General features: G+C 37.7%; 1 protein-coding gene across 1 annotated transcript in view; it reads left to right on the top strand.

The window, feature by feature from the left end:
- Positions 1-9,967, top strand: part of PPAT (phosphoribosyl pyrophosphate amidotransferase) — a 29,521-nt gene extending 19,554 nt beyond the window's left edge. Inside the window, exons 3-11 of the mRNA XM_054566770.1 lie at positions 503-709; positions 2,416-2,528; positions 2,622-2,767; positions 3,283-3,355; positions 3,946-4,097; positions 4,487-4,614; positions 5,399-5,620; positions 7,039-7,159; positions 8,391-9,967. Of these exons, the coding sequence (XP_054422745.1) occupies positions 503-709; positions 2,416-2,528; positions 2,622-2,767; positions 3,283-3,355; positions 3,946-4,097; positions 4,487-4,614; positions 5,399-5,620; positions 7,039-7,159; positions 8,391-8,587 (1,359 nt within the window). The 3' untranslated portion in view covers positions 8,588-9,967. The remainder of the gene's footprint in view (positions 1-502; positions 710-2,415; positions 2,529-2,621; positions 2,768-3,282; positions 3,356-3,945; positions 4,098-4,486; positions 4,615-5,398; positions 5,621-7,038; positions 7,160-8,390) is intronic.
- Positions 9,968-19,265: the final 9,298 nt, after the last annotated feature.

Below are 19,265 nucleotides of genomic sequence, written 5' to 3'. Positions count from 1 at the left end.
TGTGCATAGAAGTTACTTTGTATCAGCCATTTCTATTTGTTAAATTAGGATGCATTTCGTTCCCAGTGATAGTTTGCGAGACTGATGCAAACAGGTCATATATTTAAATACTGTAACATGCTTTGAATTTTTAAAATGGAAATAATTTAGTTTACTGTATTTGACAAATTTTATGCTTAATACAGCAGCCCTTCAATGTTTTAACAAAAAGTGTTGTATAAAACAAGCATTTCAACATTGTGAATGTATTAAATGCTGCCGAATGGTTTTCTTTACAATGGTTAGTTTATTATGTGAATTTCACCTTAGTTTTTAAAAATGCGTTACAGTTCTTACAATTAGATTAGTCCTTTTTTAAGATTAGCATTCAGAAGCACAGAGAAATTAAGTGAATTGTATTGTCTAATCTGTGAGTGCCTGAGTAGAGGCTTATTAAAGCCTTTACTCACTAGCCACTAGTCTGTTTTTTTTCTAAGATGAGCTTTTACTTTGACTTTGCAAGGGAATGGGTCTCATAAATCATGTCTTTACTGAAGACAATTTGAAGAAATTATATACTTCAAATCTTGGAATTGGACACACGAGGTACGCGACTACAGGAAACTGTGAATTAGAAAACTGTCAGCCCTTTGTTGTTGAAACACTTCATGGGAAAATAGCCGTAGCACATAATGGCGAACTGGTCAATGCTGCTCGATTAAGAAAAAAGGTAAGTTTCTTAAAAAATTTTTTAATGACTGAGATGAATTCATGAAAAGAAATTATTGAGGATCATGGTGAAGAATATTTTCTAATTGTTGCCAGCTGTTACCTACTGCAAAGAACTATCAGAACTACCTGCAGTGCTTGTTATAATGAAGATTTCAAGATAGGATCCTAGAGTCTGGTGTGAAGGTGCTGAGCCTTCATTTAATATGCTCCTAAGGTGATTCTGATGCAGTGCTTCAGAGATGAGGAAAAATTGATTTATGGTTGCTATTAGACGTACAGAAGTCAGGGTTTACGGACTCTCACTATCACCTAAGCTTTGTCTCTATGTTGAAAGCATAAGGAGAAAATGGAATGTAAACTTGCAGATAATATATGAAAAAGTAATATGGAAATTATTATAGGACACAGCCTGAGAAAGAGGCAAAGAGTTTTTCTGTTTTGTTCATATTATGGTTTTTGGAGCTTTCTGTTTTAATTGTGCCTATCTTTTCACCTATCATTTCATTCTTCCCCCCCTTTCTATTTAAACTACCTGGTATTTTTATATTCCTGGTAGCTTCTTATTCATCCATTCTTGCCATTCATTAATTAATGCCAAGTTTCTTCAGTTCATTAGGTTCCAATAATCTTGATTTGGTAACCTTAAATAAAACCCTCAGGTGGTATTTAACAATAGGTCTCTCTCTCTCTCTCTCTCTCTCCCCCCCCCTCCCTCCCACCCCCCCCGCTCCCCCCCCAACCCCCATTATCTCTTCAGCCTTCTAGAACCAGGCATTTTATATGGGATTAATAGTTAAAGAAATTGATGCTGAATTGGTGGGTGGAAAATATTTAGAACCCACGTTTCTGTACAACTCATCCTTCTATTTTTGATTCTAGCTTATTTCCCAGAGCTTTGCCCTTCTTGCCCCCTTCTTCTTAGGCTCTGGCATTCTAAATAATAATAATAATATGTAGGCTTTTCTGTCCCCACATTAAACTTTTAAAAATTCAAATAGAAAAGTATAAATATGAAATAAAATTAATTTTGAAACTCACCACTTGGAGATAACCACTGAAAGTTCAATTCAGTACCCTAGGTCATTATTGCCAGACATAATCCCCTAAGCCAGGTGCTGGACGTCACTGCCCGCTGAAAATGTTCTGCAGTGTCTCTTTAATCTCAGCCTCTGCATGACACTGTTGTTGCCCTTGTCCTGGCCAGTCTTTCTCAGAACCTCCTCATCCTCATAGAGTGTACCCAACCAATTTTTATTACATCTTTTATACTTGATTGTTCAATACCTTTGATTCCTTTCTTCTCCTCTATCAGTAACAATCAAGAGAGTCAACAAACCCGGCTTGAGAGTCCCCCAACAGAGTCCCACTCTCACAGGAATGTTCCCCATTTGTCAGGAATGTCAGAGGCTGAGAGAGAACCACAGTCCCAGATCCTTACGCCTTCTCAGCCCTTCTCTCCTCCACTGAAGTTCTATATTCCTTTATACTTAGCTTTCAAAAGCTTCCCTGTACACTTCCTAAAGCACTTTTTTTTTCCTGCCTGAGAATCTTCAGAGAGTTACTTCCACATACCATTAACGGAGTGGAGGAATTTCATAACTGATCATCCACATAGTGCCTTCTCTTCCAGGATGGTGGGCTATTGGGTGGGGAGTGCAGTGGAGCTTCCTCTCTAATGATTACACTTCTCTGTCTTCTAACCAGCTTCTGCGCCATGGTATCGGTCTGTCAACAAGTTCTGACAGTGAAATGATCACCCAGTTACTGGCATATACCCCTCCTCAGGAACAAGATGACACCCCAGATTGGGTAGCAAGGTAATTGTAAATTTAAGTTTGCAGCTCTGATAATGAAAGCTTTGACTGTGCTTATCAATGAAAGTATTCATTCAATTATTTAATTAATTCTAGGATTAAAAACTTAATGAAGGAAGCACCCACAGCATACTCCCTACTTATAATGCACAGAGATGTTATTTATGCTGTACGCGATCCTTATGGAAATCGCCCTCTATGTATTGGTCGTCTTATTCCTGTATCTGATATAAATAATAAAGGTAATGAACTTCAGAAGGCATATAATTTTATAATGCTTTTCCAACTCATGGTTCTGTTGGTGCACCCTGAAACTGTTGTCAATAGGAAGCATATGAGAGAGAAGGGGCTAGGTGCAAAAGGAAAGAATGGTATTTTTTAAGTGCATTTCCCTGAGTATTTCAGAGGATGAGCCACAATTAATATGTTTAACAGACACTCCTAGTTTTTCCTGTCTAAATTGCCTATTCATGTCCTTTAGCCAGCTTTTTCATTTGTGTTCTATGATTTCAGTAATTTTCCTCTTGATTTATCAGATACCTTGTTTGAGCCATGAAATATTTGAAGGAATCTTGGGATCATTAATTTTTATCTTTGGCTTAAGGCAAATAAGGATCCATGTGCTCTTAAAGTCATGGAAATGGGTGTTCTGTGGGTTTTTAAAAAAATTATTTATCTATTTGGTGTTTGTCTTGAAATAGGTAGCCTCTTTTAAAATTTCTTTAATCCATTAACTGAATTGTCTTGTGATTTACAGAGAAAAAATCTTCAGAAACGGAAGGATGGGTAGTGTCTTCAGAATCCTGTAGCTTTTTATCTATTGGTGCAAGGTAAGTTTTCTTAGCATATTAGGTTTTTCCACATCAATAAAAATTTTAAAAAATTTTTACGTAAAAGTTTTCTTTTTTATGTCTTCTAGAAGACATATTTAGAAATGCAGGGGGTTTTTTGTACATGGTGCTGAGCAGTAACACTGACTTTAATGTTCCAGTAATATCTTCTAATTTTGAAATTGGCATCTTCCCTTCAGAATGCCATGAGACTTATTTTCAAAAGAAAGAATTCTCAACAAGGAATAGTTATGATAAAAAATAAAAATTTAAGCCAGCATAAAAATGTTCTCTAGCTTTTATTGTTTCAAAAATCAGTAAAAGTTGGGGCCTTTTGTCTGCCCCACCCCTCCTTGTGTACAAAGAGATTTATTTCTAAGTTAGAATTTATGGGTAACAGATTTATAGAAATTACTGCTGGAGGAATATTATTTCTTTTTTAAAGTCATCTCTAGACTTTATATTAAATTGAATCCTCTTGCCTTTATAAAGGAAGGGACTCTGTGTATTTTATAATAAATGTTATAATCAGCCTTGAGGACTGGTTTATTTAAAGTTCTTTTTTTTTTTTTTAACACTGTTTCCCTAAGATATCACCGTGAAGTTTTGCCTGGAGAAATTGTGGAAATATCTAGACATAGCGTCCGAACTCTTGATATTATACCAAGGTCTGGAGGAAACCCAATGGCTTTTTGTATCTTTGAATATGTTTATTTTGCAAGGCCAGACAGTATATTTGAAAGTAAGTAAAATATCTTTATTAATGTAAATCTGTTTAATCTCATTGCACAAAGGCATACTTGGCCCTTTGAAGGCACATAGTTGTATATTGTAGATAAGGCACTGAGTCTCCAGATCTTAAGATCACAACTTTTTCCTTTCATCTCACTCTTGGGTGTTATTTTCCTTTTAAGGGTAAGGATTATAATTTAAATATATGTATTAAGATTCCTTTTTCAAAAATAGTGAACTCCCAGGTTTGTGTATTTCCACTTTAGTGTTTTTATATGTCTTTTCTTTTTGTATTCAATTTGTAGAGTTCTAACAAGGTTGTTTTTTAGAATAGTGATATAATGCTATGTTATATTATACTATGTAAAAATAATCAATTTCCTTTTTCAAATATTACAGACCAAATGGTTTATACAGTAAGATACCGGTGTGGGCAGCAGCTGGCGATTGAAGCCCCTGTGGATGCAGATTTGGTTAGCACTGTTCCGGAATCTGCTACGCCCGCTGCTCTTGGTTACGCCGGAAAGGTATTTCCTCTTAATTAACACTCAGTTTCTTCTAGCAGTGGAATTGGAACTCCTTGGGTATAAAAAGAAACTCAGTAGTTTATTGTAAGTAAAAAGAAAACGTTGGTTCCTTTACAAGAATTACTTATTTTCCGGCCTTTTTATTCCATGGTACTATTTAGTGGAGTCCTGAAAATGGTTCACCTGAAGACTAGGAGGAGAATGATCTTCATTTAAAAAAAAAAAAGTCACATGAAGAAATGTCTCAACATTTACTCAACATTTTGGAAATGTCTCAAAATGTACTCAACATTTACTATATTGAAAAGTTTGGTTTATTAATTTTTAAAAGAAACAATGTGTGCAAATTTTAGAGCAATATTGCCTTGAAAAATGGATAAATCACCTCCTATACTGCATTTCCTTAGTCTACTGGTTTTAATTTCTTTCATTCTGATAATTTTTAAATATGTTAGTGTTTCTGAAAACAACTTTATTCTTTGTCATGTCTTCACATGCTTAGTGTTCTCTTCCAAGGTACAGAAATAATAATATTTACGAGAGAAGCATTACAAATTCTAGCATAATGTATTGGTTTTCCCACCAAGTATATTTATAGTGATTTTTCTTTTAGTTTTTTCCCCCTGCAGATTAAATAGTGAAGGAAAATTGTAATCTCAAAATAGAGAGTACAGAATAGCATTTTAAATTTTTACATACATATTGAAAAATGACCAAGAGAAAACAAAAACCTAAAGTTTTCTGTATATTTCTGCTCATTATCCCTTTATTTATTCCCTATCAGTGTGGACTTCCATATGTTGAGGTGCTATGTAAAAATCGATATGTAGGAAGAACCTTCATTCAGCCAAACATGAGGTTAAGACAACTTGGTGTTGCAAAAAAATTTGGAGTATTGTCGGACAACTTTAAAGGCAAAAGAATTGTTCTTATAGATGATTCAATTGTGAGAGGCAATACTATCTCACCCATAATCAAATTGCTCAAAGAATCTGGTGCAAAGGAGGTAAGTAATATTAAAATATATCCAAAAGCAGCAATAATTAACAATATGGTACTGGCATAAAATTGCAATTCAGGACAGTGAATGAAAGTGCATAGTTCAGTATAATAAATTGACATTTTTCAAATTAACTGTGTTTAAAAGTAATTGCAGCAGTGTGGAAAATGTAATAATCACTCCAAACTACATACTAAATTCTTAATAGATTACAAAGCTTAATAGAAAAGCTTAAGTTTTTAAAAATTAATATAAAAACTAACGAAAGCCACAAAACAGCACTTTTTAAAGTTTTTAGAGTATTGATTATTTCTTTGAAGATGTAGAACCAATCCTAGTGTTCTACACTAGGTTAAAATAAATTTGACATACTAGGTTATATTTTTAAATCTCAAAGCTTATTCTAACTCTCTATTTCAGTAATTCAGATTCCAGAAGTGAGATATCATTTACAATTAAAGTTGGATGGATTTAAAAATAAAATCTAGTGTAGGAGAAAGTGAGGTAGAAAGCAGTATGACTATATTAGAAAGCTAATTATGATTTTTCATCCTTTATGACTGATTATAATGTGGAATTCTATGAAAATTAATAAAAACAAAGAGGTATAAAGTAATTTGACATCCATTACAGTAATAAGAAACAATGGACAAAAACAAGAGAATTAGAAGTGGCCGATATATCTACCACTAGGAAATAGTTTAGTAAATTGATACATCAGTATGATGAAGTATAATGCAACCATTAAAAACTGTAATGAAGACTTCTTAACTTGGGAAAATCTTTGTTGTTATAACAGTGATAAAAATTTAATGTGGACATTGATTACAACCATGTATAAATATACATGATAAGTGGCAGACAATAATAATAGACAAAAATAGCTCTTTGTAATAGGAAGGTGTTTTTGTTATATTCTGATAATTGGTTATTATTCTTTTTATAAAGGGAAAATAAGAGGTAGGCAAAGGGGCCATTTAAGTGTTACAAGAAAAAATGGAGATAGTCCTAGAAAAAGTTGTTACATGAAGAAAAGTAGAAAAGAACTGTCCTTGTTAATAGGCGGCAGAAGGAAACAATGGGCAGCTCTGTGAAAGGAATCCTCCTTTATGAGTGGCTGACATTTTGACATTCTTGTCCAGGACACTTTGGAATCTAGAGCAGAGCTATTCAAGTAGGATTCTTTGGTAACAAATGAATTCTAAAAGTAGTTTTTGACTGATTATTGGAATTTTGTATGTATACCACATGATTTTTCAGGATTCCTTTCCATCTGTTATTCAACAAAAGAAATTTTGTAGTTTGCTTTATTTCCCATTATGTTATTAAATATTCTATAAAATGATTTTATGTTGCATTTGTCAGTGACAGTGTTTTGTGTGATTATTTTTTACAATGAATGCATGAAATGATTTCTTTCCAAGGTGCACATTCGAGTAGCTTCACCGCCAATTAGGTATCCATGCTTCATGGGAATAAACATACCAACGAAAGAAGAGCTTATTGCCAATAAACCGGAATTTGAGCAGCTTGCCGAATATCTAGGTAGGTATTAAAGTTTCTTTAAACTTCATGTTATCAGTCTTTACATTTTTAATAAAAAAGTGTTAAATATTTGTTAAAAGTAGGTGTTGTATATATTGTACATTCTGAGTAGTGAGGGTGCCTGGTGTGCATATACCCCATGGTTAAGTGCTGTGTTGGAGAACTAGGTCAAGGCAAGATCAGAAAAAGGATGAAAGGCTTTTTAGGCAGAGAAAACCATGTATTTCAGGTAAAGTCTCTCAAAAGCCAGAGTCCAAGAAATACAAAAATGACTTCACCACAGATTCTAGTAGAATAATTTGGATGTGGATACAAATAAAGTGAAGAGTCTATGTAGGCTTATCTTTAATAATGAGGTCAGAAGACTTGGAGATCTAGATTATCCAAGATAAGATATTTGCCTTTTAAATTCAGTTGTGGTATAAACTATTTAAATAGCACATAGATGTTCAGCCAGTGTTTCTTTTGACTGGTTATGCTTATGCCATGCCAGTTAAACATTTTGAACATCAGGCAATTGATATATTGTGAGCACTCACCCTTCTAGGAACATATCTGTATTATTATAATAACTTATCTATGTTATCACAAAAACTCTATAGTAAGGCAGTGTTTCCCTTAGCTTAGAGATGAAAGAATAGACTTAGGAAAAGAACTCAGATTTTCTTGACTTCAAAATCTATATTCTTAATCATGAAAATTACTCTTGAAGCCTTGTGAATCTGTTCTAGACTTGAAGCATTCGCTGCTCTTTTAAATTGTTATCTCTTAAATTCTCATTTTAAAATTTAAAAAAAATAGTAAGGCCTCAAGTTTTATTGAGTTCTTCCCACCTCGTGCACTTTTTTTTTTTTTTTTTAAGAGATGCTAAAGGAGAAATTCTTATCCTGGCTTAATTTTTTCTTCATAGTTGTAACTATTCTAACTTTTTCTATTTTAATTTTAACTTTTTATTTGTTTGGAATGAGACATAGTTATTTTTTTAAATAATTTTTTGAGGGAGGGAGGGAGACAGATAAAGAAACATCATTTTATTGTTCCACTTATTGATACCTTCAATGATTGATTTCTTGTATGTGCCCTGACCAGGGATCAAACCTGCAACCTTGGTATATCAAACTTGGTGTATTGAGACAATGCTCTAATCAACTGAGCCACCCAGCCAGGGCCACTTCTTCCTTTACAAGAGAAGTCTCACATCCTTTTTCTTTTTCCCTCTTTTCCCCTATAGGAGCAAACAGTGTTGTATATCTGTCAGTAGAAGGACTGGTTTCATCTGTACAAGAAGGGATAACATTTAAAAAACAGAAAGTAAAAAAGCAAGATATTATGATTCAGGAAAATGGGAATGGTCTGGAATGCTTTGAAAAGAATGGTCATTGTACAGCTTGTCTCACTGGAAAATACCCTGTGGAATTGGATTGGTAGCTGGTAGGGGTAGATACAATGTTTTAAGATATAAAGTTGGTCAAGAAGTGATAGTGGTTACATCTTATCCACTTAGTGTTACTCAGTTGTTACAATATAAATGCCATATGGTTATGTTGCCTTTGTAAGTTTTGAGTTGTTCTTTTTTTCCTGAAAAGGGTACCAAAGTGCTATGTTTTCTTTAATAAACCTAGATAAATATTTTGTTGTTATCTAGGGACTTGGATGGTCCTTTCAGTTTTATATTAGTAGTTTAGTACTTTGAAGCTATCCATTATGAGATTATCAACAGTAATGTAAAGGATGGGTAAATTTTCGATTTTAGAGGGGATTGCCACATATTATACCTTACCACAAATTCTTATAGAATTTTGTGGAATGTTTCTTATGTTATTGAAATTCAGTTATGGAATATTTTCATAATTGAACCTTGCTAGTTTCATATTACACAACAATACTGATACTCTGTTTTTCACACTAGCAACAGCTAGCCATTTTCACCTGGTCAGAGAAGGCAGGTGGTCAAGTGGCATTTGCCAGGTCCATGTTTCAAAGAGTTTGCAGTCAGATGGTGTGATACAAACAGGACATGTTAAATATAACATTTCATGCAAATGTGAATCTATTATACCCCAAATGGATCAAGTCTGTAGTATTCTGATTGCAATTATGACGTCGGCTCTCTTGTCTCACTTGAAACAAATCTTTTTTTTAATGCCTTTCTGTGCCTCACTTTTCCTGACCTGGGCAGTGAGGTACTTATATCACTAAATTAAATGATTAACAGGAATTTGAATATGTCATAGTGTTGGTGGTTAGAGCCATCATCATCACACATGTATTTTAAGACAGTGCATGGTTATTACCTTTTGAAATGTTGGCTGTCAGTTTGCCATCGAGGTTTCATTATGATGAAGGGGATACACAGTTTAGCAGGGCTTTGCCTACCTGCCTTTGAGGTGCCCTCAGAAATGATTGTAAAAAATATGTCTGTGGAAAAAGTTTTCCTGCATTTGACTAGGAAGCGTGATCCATACTACTTGTGTCCTGATAGTACAAAGTCCAGCAAATAACCCAGTGCATTTGAAGAAAAAAATAAAATTTTAGATTCTAATAAAGCTTTAATTTTTACTTGATCTCTTGCAAGCACTAGGTCTGTCTGGAAAAAGTGCAGCCATTGTTAATATAACAAGAACAGTTTGTGTGATAGCAGTGTAACCTGGCAGCCAAGGAGAGTAGACTGGAGTGCACATGTGTGAACAATGATGACCTCACTGTACTTGTCAGTCAGGCTGGTAGATGCCCTTGAGTGACCATGTCTCCTGTGTGGCTGTCACATTCAAAATGACTGAGCAAGTAAAACAATGAATCTGCATCAAATTTTGCGTTAAGCTTGAACATTCCTCCACGGAAACTATTTGGATGATTCACAAGGCTTTTGGGGACAATGCAGAGTGTAGTGCAAATAAGTGTGGCAAAACGCTTCAAAGATGGTCGAGAATCTGTTGAAAGTGATCCACCTTCTGGAAGGCCTGCAACAAGCAGAACACCTGAGAATGTTGAAAGTGTATGGACTATAATCAACAAGGTGCCTGCTTTGAAGGGGACTGAGGCGTCATTGTGCTATGTACAGTGTTTCTTGTATTTTCTTCAGTAAATGTCTCTTTTTCATATTACATGGCTGGATACCTTCTGGACAGACCTCATACATCTACATATGTGTATATGCACATACATATCATTGCAGTTAAATGATCAAGTTAGAAATACTGTAAGGACCAATTTAAGGATCAAGGAGACAACTACTTTTTTGGAAGGAGCATACCCATGTAATTTCAAACATCAACTTACCACTTTTTTCTGCTTAGTTTTATTGAGACTAATGGATTTGAAATTTTTGAAGTTTTTTCTTGTAATACATAATATCCAAGATTTAAAATTTGAAGACAACTTGCCCCCAATTACTGTTTTTGTAAGATTTTAAAAACATAAGAGTTTCTGTGTTACTGTTACCATAATTTGGTGTATATAGTTTCCAAATCCATTTGCAATTGATATTTATTAGTAACTGAAATCTTTTGTCTTCATTTGGCATATAGTCTCACGTCTGGTACGTCAAGATAAAAATCCTTACAACCCTTTAAGCCCAAGTGCATCCAGGCAGCGGGTCAGGTAACCTTGTGGCAGTCACACAAGTGAACTGGCATTTGAATAAAGCCCTGGGTCCACTTGAGTATTATAGCCTCTTGTCTTGTGTATTTCTCATAGTGGTGTGAAGGAGGCAAGACTTATGGGTCAGTTTTGAATAGCCTTACTTACATTTGATTTTTAAAAACAAGAGACTCAGGGAGAGTACTAAACCAAAATCCCTTATTTGACTTTTGTGTTTTCTGTAGTTTTTATTTTTTTCTGGTTTTTATTTTGTTTTATTGAAATACTTTTATAATGGAATATGATACTGTGACAGTTTGGTAATTCTTCAAATGTTTCCATCATGGCCATTTATTTCACAAGTTTCTCAAGTCTGAATTACAGTTTTTTTTACCAACTTAATCTAAAATGATTAACTTTTAAATTTATACAAGTAGAGTATTGTAAACTTCAGAGAAGATGAAAAATGTTTTCACAGGATCTATATTGTTGTAAATGAAACTAAGCCTACTTTTTTGTGACTTCATTGTGATGTGTTGGTGACAAATATATGTAATTAAGTATGTTTAAATGTGTGTGTGCTTTTTTTGAAAAAAAAAATAGTGACTTTTAGTGCATTATGGTGAGCAGTACAGTGACAGGTACGTCATATGCAGACTCCATACTTCACACCAGCTAGTCAGATCTTATTTCTCTAACGTAGGCCCTTACTAAATAGGCCATCTCTTAGGAATCCGGGAAAACTGCTGGCTGAGCAGGACGGACAAATAAAGTAATTAGAAATGCAGTGCTAGGTAAACATTATGGTAGTGGCAGGTTCTGTGGAAACACCTGTGGGAGCAGAGAGAGCGTCACAGAAGGGGCTTACATTTCCAAAATGCACGTGTGTGTTCGGGGAATATATTTTAAATCAAGTTAAAGTAGGTAAATGAATAAACTGGCATACCCAGACAACAGAGTATTATTCAGTCTTAAAAAGAAATGTACTATCCATGAAAAGACATGGGGGAAGCCTAAATGTACTTTACTGAGTGAAAGAAGCCAAGCTGAGATGGCTACATACTCTTATGATTCCAACTATATGATATTCTGGAAAAGGCAAAACTATGGAAACAGTAAAAAGACCACTGACTGTCAGGAGCTGGGGAGCGAAGAGGGATGAATAGATGGAGCACAAAGTTTTTAGGACAGTGAAACTACAGTTGACCCTTGAGCAACCTGGGTTTGAACTCCGCTCATTATCAGTTTGGTGTTTGTTTTTTTTCAATAAATACAGTGAAAGTATTTTATAATTTTCTTAACTTTTTCTCTCTAGCTTTATTATAAGAATACAGTACATATACAAAATATATGTTAATAAACTTACTGGTAAGGCTTCTGGACAACAGTAGGCTCTCAGTAAAGTTAGGTTTTGGGGGGAGTCCAAAGTTAATGCAGATTTTCAACTGGGGTGTGGTGCCCCTAAACCCAGTGTTGTTCAAGTGTCAATTTTCATTATACATTTATCCAAGCCTACAGAATCTACAACACCAAGAATGAACCCTAATGTAAACTATAGACTTTGGGTGATACTAGTGCATCCACTTTAAAATATTTTTCTGTTTTAACCTGTATGCTTTAAATAATTCTTACTATACTAATTTTAGACATCTTTTTCTCCTCCCTTGGAATTTAACAAAATCTGCTTTAACAGGTAGGCTTAAAACCATTCAATCATTTTAATTTACCGCCTCTGAAAATGTTGCCCTAGCAAGGGTGTCCAAACCGTGGGCCAGCCGCATGCGTGCGGCCCAGGAGGGCTACGAACGCGACGCAGCACAAAATCGTAATTATACCTAAAACACTATGAGATTTTGTGTGTGTGTGGTTATGTGTCGCAATGTATTTAACGTGTGGCCCAAGACGACAACTCTTCTTCCAGTGTGGCCCAGAGATGACAAAAGGTTGGACACCCCTGCTAGAGCATCAGTTGAGTCTCTAATGCCTTTTCCTTTGGATTTCAAATACAGGCACACCTCAGAGACATTGAAGGTTCAGTTCCAGACCACCACACTAACACAAGTGTCACAATAAAGTGAATCATAATTGTTTTGCTGGTGGAGGGTCTTGCCTTCAATTTGGGGGAAAAAACCAAAAACAAAAAGCCCAACATTTGTGAGGTGCAATAAAGCAAAGCACAATAAAATGAGATATGCCTGTACAGCCTAGTCGACTCTAAGGAAAATTGTCTTCATGTGTCTTGAGGAGGTCAAAATGAAAATCCAGGACTCTCAGAAAAAGCTGCATCCTCTTTAGAAAGACACTTAAGAATAAACTACAGTAAGCAATGTAGATGTATGTTTTTGTGTGCAGAAATTCTTAAGTAGCTGAGAAGTTGAATGTCAGGAGCCAATGCTTTTAACCTTTTGGAAAGTAAGTTTAATTTTGTGTCAGCTTGGCTAGTTTATGGTGCCGGATTGTTCAAATACCCATCTAAATGTTGCAAAAGTACTTTTTGGATGAGATTAACATTTAAATCAGGAGACTGAGTAAAGCAAATTAATCTTCATAATGTGGGTGGGCCTCATCCAGTCAGTTGAAGGCCTTAAGAACAAAGAAGTTTCCTGAAGGAGAAAGAATTCTCAAAATTCCAACACAGAATCCTGGCTGGTGTGGCTCAGTGGATTCAGTGTGGGCCTGTGAACCAAAGGGTCGCCAGTTTGAGTCCCAGTCAGGGCACATGCCTGGGTTGCAGGCCAGGTTTCCAGTAGGGAGAACATGAGAGACAACCACACATTGATGTTTCCCTCTCTTCCTCCCTTCTCTCTAAATAAATAAAATCTTTTTTTAAAAATTGCAACATAGAAACCCTGCCAGAGTTGCCTGCTGCCACAACTGTGTGAGCAAATCTCTTAAAATCAATATACACATATACACACACACACATATATATACATCCAAACACATGCGCATATATAGTCTATTGTTTCTTTTTCTCTTAAGAACCCTAATAGACCTATTGCAAATAGCATGGCCTCCCTCATCCCTCCATTCTTTCCATTAGCCACCCACTAATTTTCTCCCTGCCTTCAAGTGGGCAGCAAATGAGGACTTTAGATCCTTACAGTTTGATTGGATCCAAAGGCACTCTTCTGATTGTTAGAAGAGAGCCACTCTGGTTGGTCAGAGCTGTGCAACTGCGGCTGAATGGGGAAAGCCTTAGTCTTACTGGCTGAAGTAGGACTTCAGGAACTGGTGAGCTGGTTCAGATGGCAGAAGCATGGTGCAGGCAGGCAGTTCAGCACAGGCTTTTCCATGAAGTGTGGCTTGGGTGACAGGGCCCCATGCAGAAATGACTGCTAAGCTCTGCTTTTTAATTTATGACTACTATGTTCTTAATTTGAACCCAGGTGGCCACCCAGAACCCTTCTTAGTCCTCGGGGTTCACATTTCCCTCCTTTCATTCAGAACCAATCAACCTGTGTCTTATGTCCACTTGACCACCTGCTCTGGTTCCGACTAGTCCCTGGGTGGGACTACTGTGGCAGGTCAGTTGCCAGTACAGCAACTAGAGCCATTTGCTCTAAGGCATCTGCCAAACTCAAAAAAATCAATCTCTTACGAAGGCAGCTAAAACAATTTGGAAAAGGCTAAAGAACAACAAAGGCACCCTGGCCGGTGTGGCTCAGTAGGTTGGAGCATCATCCCATGGACTAAAGGCTCACGGGGTTGATTCCCACTCAGGGCACATGCTTGGTTTGCATGTTTGATTCTCAGTCGGGATGCATGCAAGAAGGTGACCAATCAATGTTTCTCTTTACATTGATATCTCCCCCTCTGTCCTAGAAAAGCAATGAAAAAAAAAGTCCTCGGGTGAGGATAAAAACAACAACAAAGGCAACAAAATTTCTCGTAAGAAATCGGGTATTTGACAAAAGGCATTTGGCATCAAGAGTAAAGGTGCTTAAAGTGGCTTGATGGATCATTTCTATCCTTCATGTAACCATTACTTGAGTTTTTGTAGGTTTTATACATTTGGTTATACAAAGCATCAATAGTTTGATAATAAAATGCATTGAACAGATCAGAATAACAATAAGCAAAACAGTTTGCAACCCAGATCTTAAAATAGCTCCAGGCCCAGTTGGGAGCCAACTGAAAATGTCAGAAAATTTAAATCCTAACCAGCCATTGCCACTAGCAGTAAAACTGTAATGCCCCCTTAAGGGATCTGACAAGGTTTTCGGTTTCTAATTCTATTTGGGAAGTATTTATCCAGATACAGCAGGAGGTATTGGCTAAGGCACAAACTCCTCCTTGGGCTGCAAGCACACAATCAAGGGTGACTCTGTTGTTGAGGACTACTCATTCTCAGGAGTTTAAAGATGTCTGCTGGGCTCAAATGGCTCTGGCAGTTGAGGGAACAATGTGACTGATGAATCTAGTTAGGTTTCACATTATATCTAATTAAGCAGTGCCTAGGCCACCCCATGAAAACACAATTCTGAGAAAGCGATTACCCTCATCTGAAAAACCTGCTGGCAAGTTGCGTCCCACAGAAAAGCCGTAAGAGTTACTTTCATAAAGAGAGGGATCCTCATCAGGGTAGTACCCTACTATTGACAAGGCCGTCTTTTTTCCTCTGATAAGAACTTGGAAGGGTGGCTGTTACCATTTCAAGGACAGTAAAAGAAGATGTCAAGTGACCCAGTGCCCAAGGCTGATTTACATACATACAAAAATATAACCTGTGGGGCACAAAGGGGTGCCTGGCAAGAGTCTGCTCATTTTATGGATTTGTTAACAGGCTGAGAGGTGAAAACATTTTCCAACCAGGGCTCAGCTTGGTTTGAATGTCCCTCTAGAAGTTCTTTCTGGTACGTTTGAACATCATGGGGTGAACATTTAGGTTCTTGACAGTGTGGACTCTTGCCACTCATGATGGCCTTTCCACTTACGTGACTGTGTTTCACAGCAATCACAGCTGAAACTGGTGCAACTGTATTTAAGGTATTTAAGATACAGGTAGTCGTGTGATAAGGGGTCACTAGTAACCAATTAAACTGTGGGAGATGGTGGATTCCCACTTGGGGAGAGTGTGACCAATGCATAGCGTGGGTTTAGGTAGACGTGGGGGAAAGCTGGAACTCCATTTTGCAATTTAACTGGTAAGTTTCAAAAGGAAGAGAATTGATGAAATCAATGGTAAGGTTAGGGACAGTTGAGAAATTGCTAACAAATGGATCATCAGTTTTACTAGAGGTAGAAACAGGCATTCCAGAAAGCACTGCATAATAATAATACATCTCTGCCCAAGGTTTGCCATTCTGTTTGCTACATCCAAAGCTAAAGAGGAGTGGGCAAAGGCATGTCCTTAATTATACCAACATCCTCAAGCTACTTTTTGTTTACTAAAGAAGAGTCCTAAATCACCTGCACTTTAAAAGAACTGTGTCAGTTTCTGCTATTTCACCAATTTGTATAAGCACCCTTTTGTTTTAAGCCAATTGAATAAGGCCCTTTTACAATCTAAATTTGAATTTACAAATCAATTTTTGGCATTATCATCCAGCCATAGGCACATACATTATTCATAACAGACACACATAAACTCATAACACAATAATACAAAACCCAAAATAAAAATTATGGATCTAAAAGTAAAGAGAATGGCCCCCAAATATCTTAAAAGAGGCTGATTTTCCTGGGGACAGGATTGAAAAGTGGCTCGAGAGGTGAAGCTTGAGCATTAGATGGCTGCAGCCCATATGGAGACAAGAATGGGGAAGAGGGAAAAGGGTAGAAAGTAGGCAGGGTGGGGGGCTGGAAAGAGGGATTTCCTAGGGTGATTTTAGTAAACCTCGTTTTTGAGTCGCAAGCACAAGGGTAAAGGCAAAGTTTTCCAGTGATCCCCTTCTGTTCCAGTTTTGCAAGCGCCAGTTTCCCTTTTAATTCATCATGGCATGGGGTAGCTTAGTTGGTTTGATCCCCAGTCAGGGCACATATAAGAAGCAACCGATAAATGCATAAATAAATGGAACAACAAATTGATGTGTCTATGTTGTCTGTGCCTTTTCCTTTCTCTCTCTTAAATCAATTTCTAAAAAGGTTTAATTTATCATGGCATATATCTAATTTAGAATTCTTTTCCCACTAAGGAAGGTGATAGTAGCCCCTCTATTTCACTTAGAGTTCATAAGGTACCAGTTAAAAAACAAAGAAAAATAAACCTTCCTATTGTTTCTGGAAGGTACGGTATTTTCTTTGTTATAATTGAGTACACGAACAAATAAGCTTTATGATTGCAAAGGAACCCCATGTTGGCCAGCAAAGCTTGATTTTCATCCAGAGGCCTAGACAATTGCTGTCCTCTGGACCATAATTTTAGTACATATAATCAGTCAAAAGTCCCAAATGGTGATTGATTAGCATGTGAAAACTTAGAGCATGTGTTACCCATTTTGCACTCTTCCTTATGGGTAGCATTCCCCTCACTCCCTGAATGCCCTTTAGTGTGAGCATCCTCACAAACCTTAATGGACAAGACCTAGTCCCAATCTGGAGGATGCCCTCTGTCGGTACCAAATGTGATGGAAGGATACCCTTCCTAGGCACCAAACCCAAATCCTATGGAGGGGCTCCCAGAGTCCAATCGTATGAACCAAGGGCACCGAATGAGGGTCTCCTATCTAAACTGAATAAAGTCTCTTGAGACCTCAGTCACAAGCATGGGAGGTCTTGGATCTGAAGCGACTTACCCGAGACCCTCAGGTGTCTTTGGGAAGACAACTGGAGCACAGGGGGTTGCTCAGGCTCCAGACAAGCTGGTTTCAGGATGGTGTCAGGAGATCTGGTCGTCACTTCAGAGCCTGACAACCGGCTCCAGAAAGTACCCACTGATGGTCATCGGCGCCAACTCAATGCCAGCAGGAATCCCCAATATGGGTTTGGGGTATGGTGAAGAAGGAAACTATTCAATGCAAACAGTGATACAACATGGCTATGAAAGCACCACAAGGATGGAACAAATCCTAGGGCTAGGCAGTCCTGGAGCTAGGCCGCTTCCACCGCTGAGAGCTTCAGAGTTTCAGTTTCAGCTTCAGCCTCAGCCGGGGTAAAAAGGTCAACAGCCACCCTTTCCTGGAAAGCAAATTCCCTGAACTGGAGGAATGCTGGCTTATAGACAGAAGTCCCCGGCACCTGATCCCTGATTGGTCCATTGTCATGCAAATGAGGACTCAGAATCTTCAGAGTTTGATTGGTCCAAAGGAACTGTCCTAATTGGTCGGAATAGAGTCGCTCTGGTCAAAGCTGAGCGGCTCCCATTACATGGGAGAGGCTCAGTCCTATTGGTTGAAATGGGACTCCAGGAAGCGGAGAGCTGGCTCAGGCAGCAGAAATAGAGCGCAGGCAGGCAGGCAGGCAGGCAGGCAATTCAGCGCTGGGCAGAAGCCCAGCACGGAGGGTTTTCGTGAGATTTGCGTGTGAGAGGACCCTGGGCAGAAATGCCTACTAGGTTCTGTTTTTCTTTTTCTTTTTTTCTTTTTTTATTTCTTTTCTTTAAATTTGAGCCCAGTTGGCCACCAGGAGCCCTTCTTAATAGTTAGGGTTCACAGTATCTATTTCCAATGTAGAAACAAAGATAAGTTACGCCAGAGAGACCTTTCGCATCCCCTACCCCTGCCTCTTTTCCTCCAAAAGACAGGATAGCTTAAGTTACGTGTAGTACATTCTAGAGAAGGTCTCATAGGCAGGTGAGACCTTGGGTTGTTGCTACAGTTTCTTGTCAGCAACGCCGAAGGGCACCAGAACATCCTATGTGTTTTTCATGTATTGTTCATGCTGGGCTACTTTGTCAGTCTTCTCTCCAGCGAAAACAAAAAACCCTCATCATTTCCAGTCTGCTACCTCACAGTAGCTTCAAAGCATCACTAGTATGGCTCTTAACACTTGTAGTAATTCACATCTCAAACTACAATAACTCTCTTGGAAACGGATTATTTACATGTATAGGTTATGTAAGCCCCCCTCAAATCTTTATTTCATTTATAGCTCCTACTGAAAGCTGAAATTTTGTTATTTAAATCTGTGTCTTCCAATTAAAATGTCAGCCTGATTGTGGCAGGGATTTCATTGGCAGGTTTCATCGCTGCAGTCTAGGGCAAGTTCTCAGAAAATGTCGAACGGGTGGCGTTTACGCAGCCTCTCATTTCAGTGATTTCATTTTTCCTCACAACTAGGAAATCTTGTCTCCATTTTTTGAACATAGAGACCGTGAATCAGAATTTAAGTATCTTTCCCGGAGTATCTTGGCAAGTATTACAGGGTACGACTTCAAGCCAGTAAGCTCCATAGTCCTCGCGAACCGTCCAAAACACAGCACGACGACAACCGGTGTCTGAGCTGAGGGCCCCCGGCGAGAACACCGTCAGCTATACCACCAGGCTGGCTCCGTGACTTCGGCAGGGGGCGGGGCGACACCGCCTGACCCGTGTCGCTCGCGTGACGTCAACGTAGCGACTCGGGAGATTTCCGAGAGAGCAGATGC

This window comes from Pteronotus mesoamericanus, unplaced genomic scaffold (genome assembly GCF_021234165.1).
Source record: "Pteronotus mesoamericanus isolate MK-2021 breed Mesoamerican mustached bat unplaced genomic scaffold, CSHL_Meso_final contig_180, whole genome shotgun sequence".
Taxonomy (NCBI): domain Eukaryota; kingdom Metazoa; phylum Chordata; class Mammalia; order Chiroptera; family Mormoopidae; genus Pteronotus; species Pteronotus mesoamericanus.
This window is presented reverse-complemented; position numbering and strand designations above follow the sequence as displayed.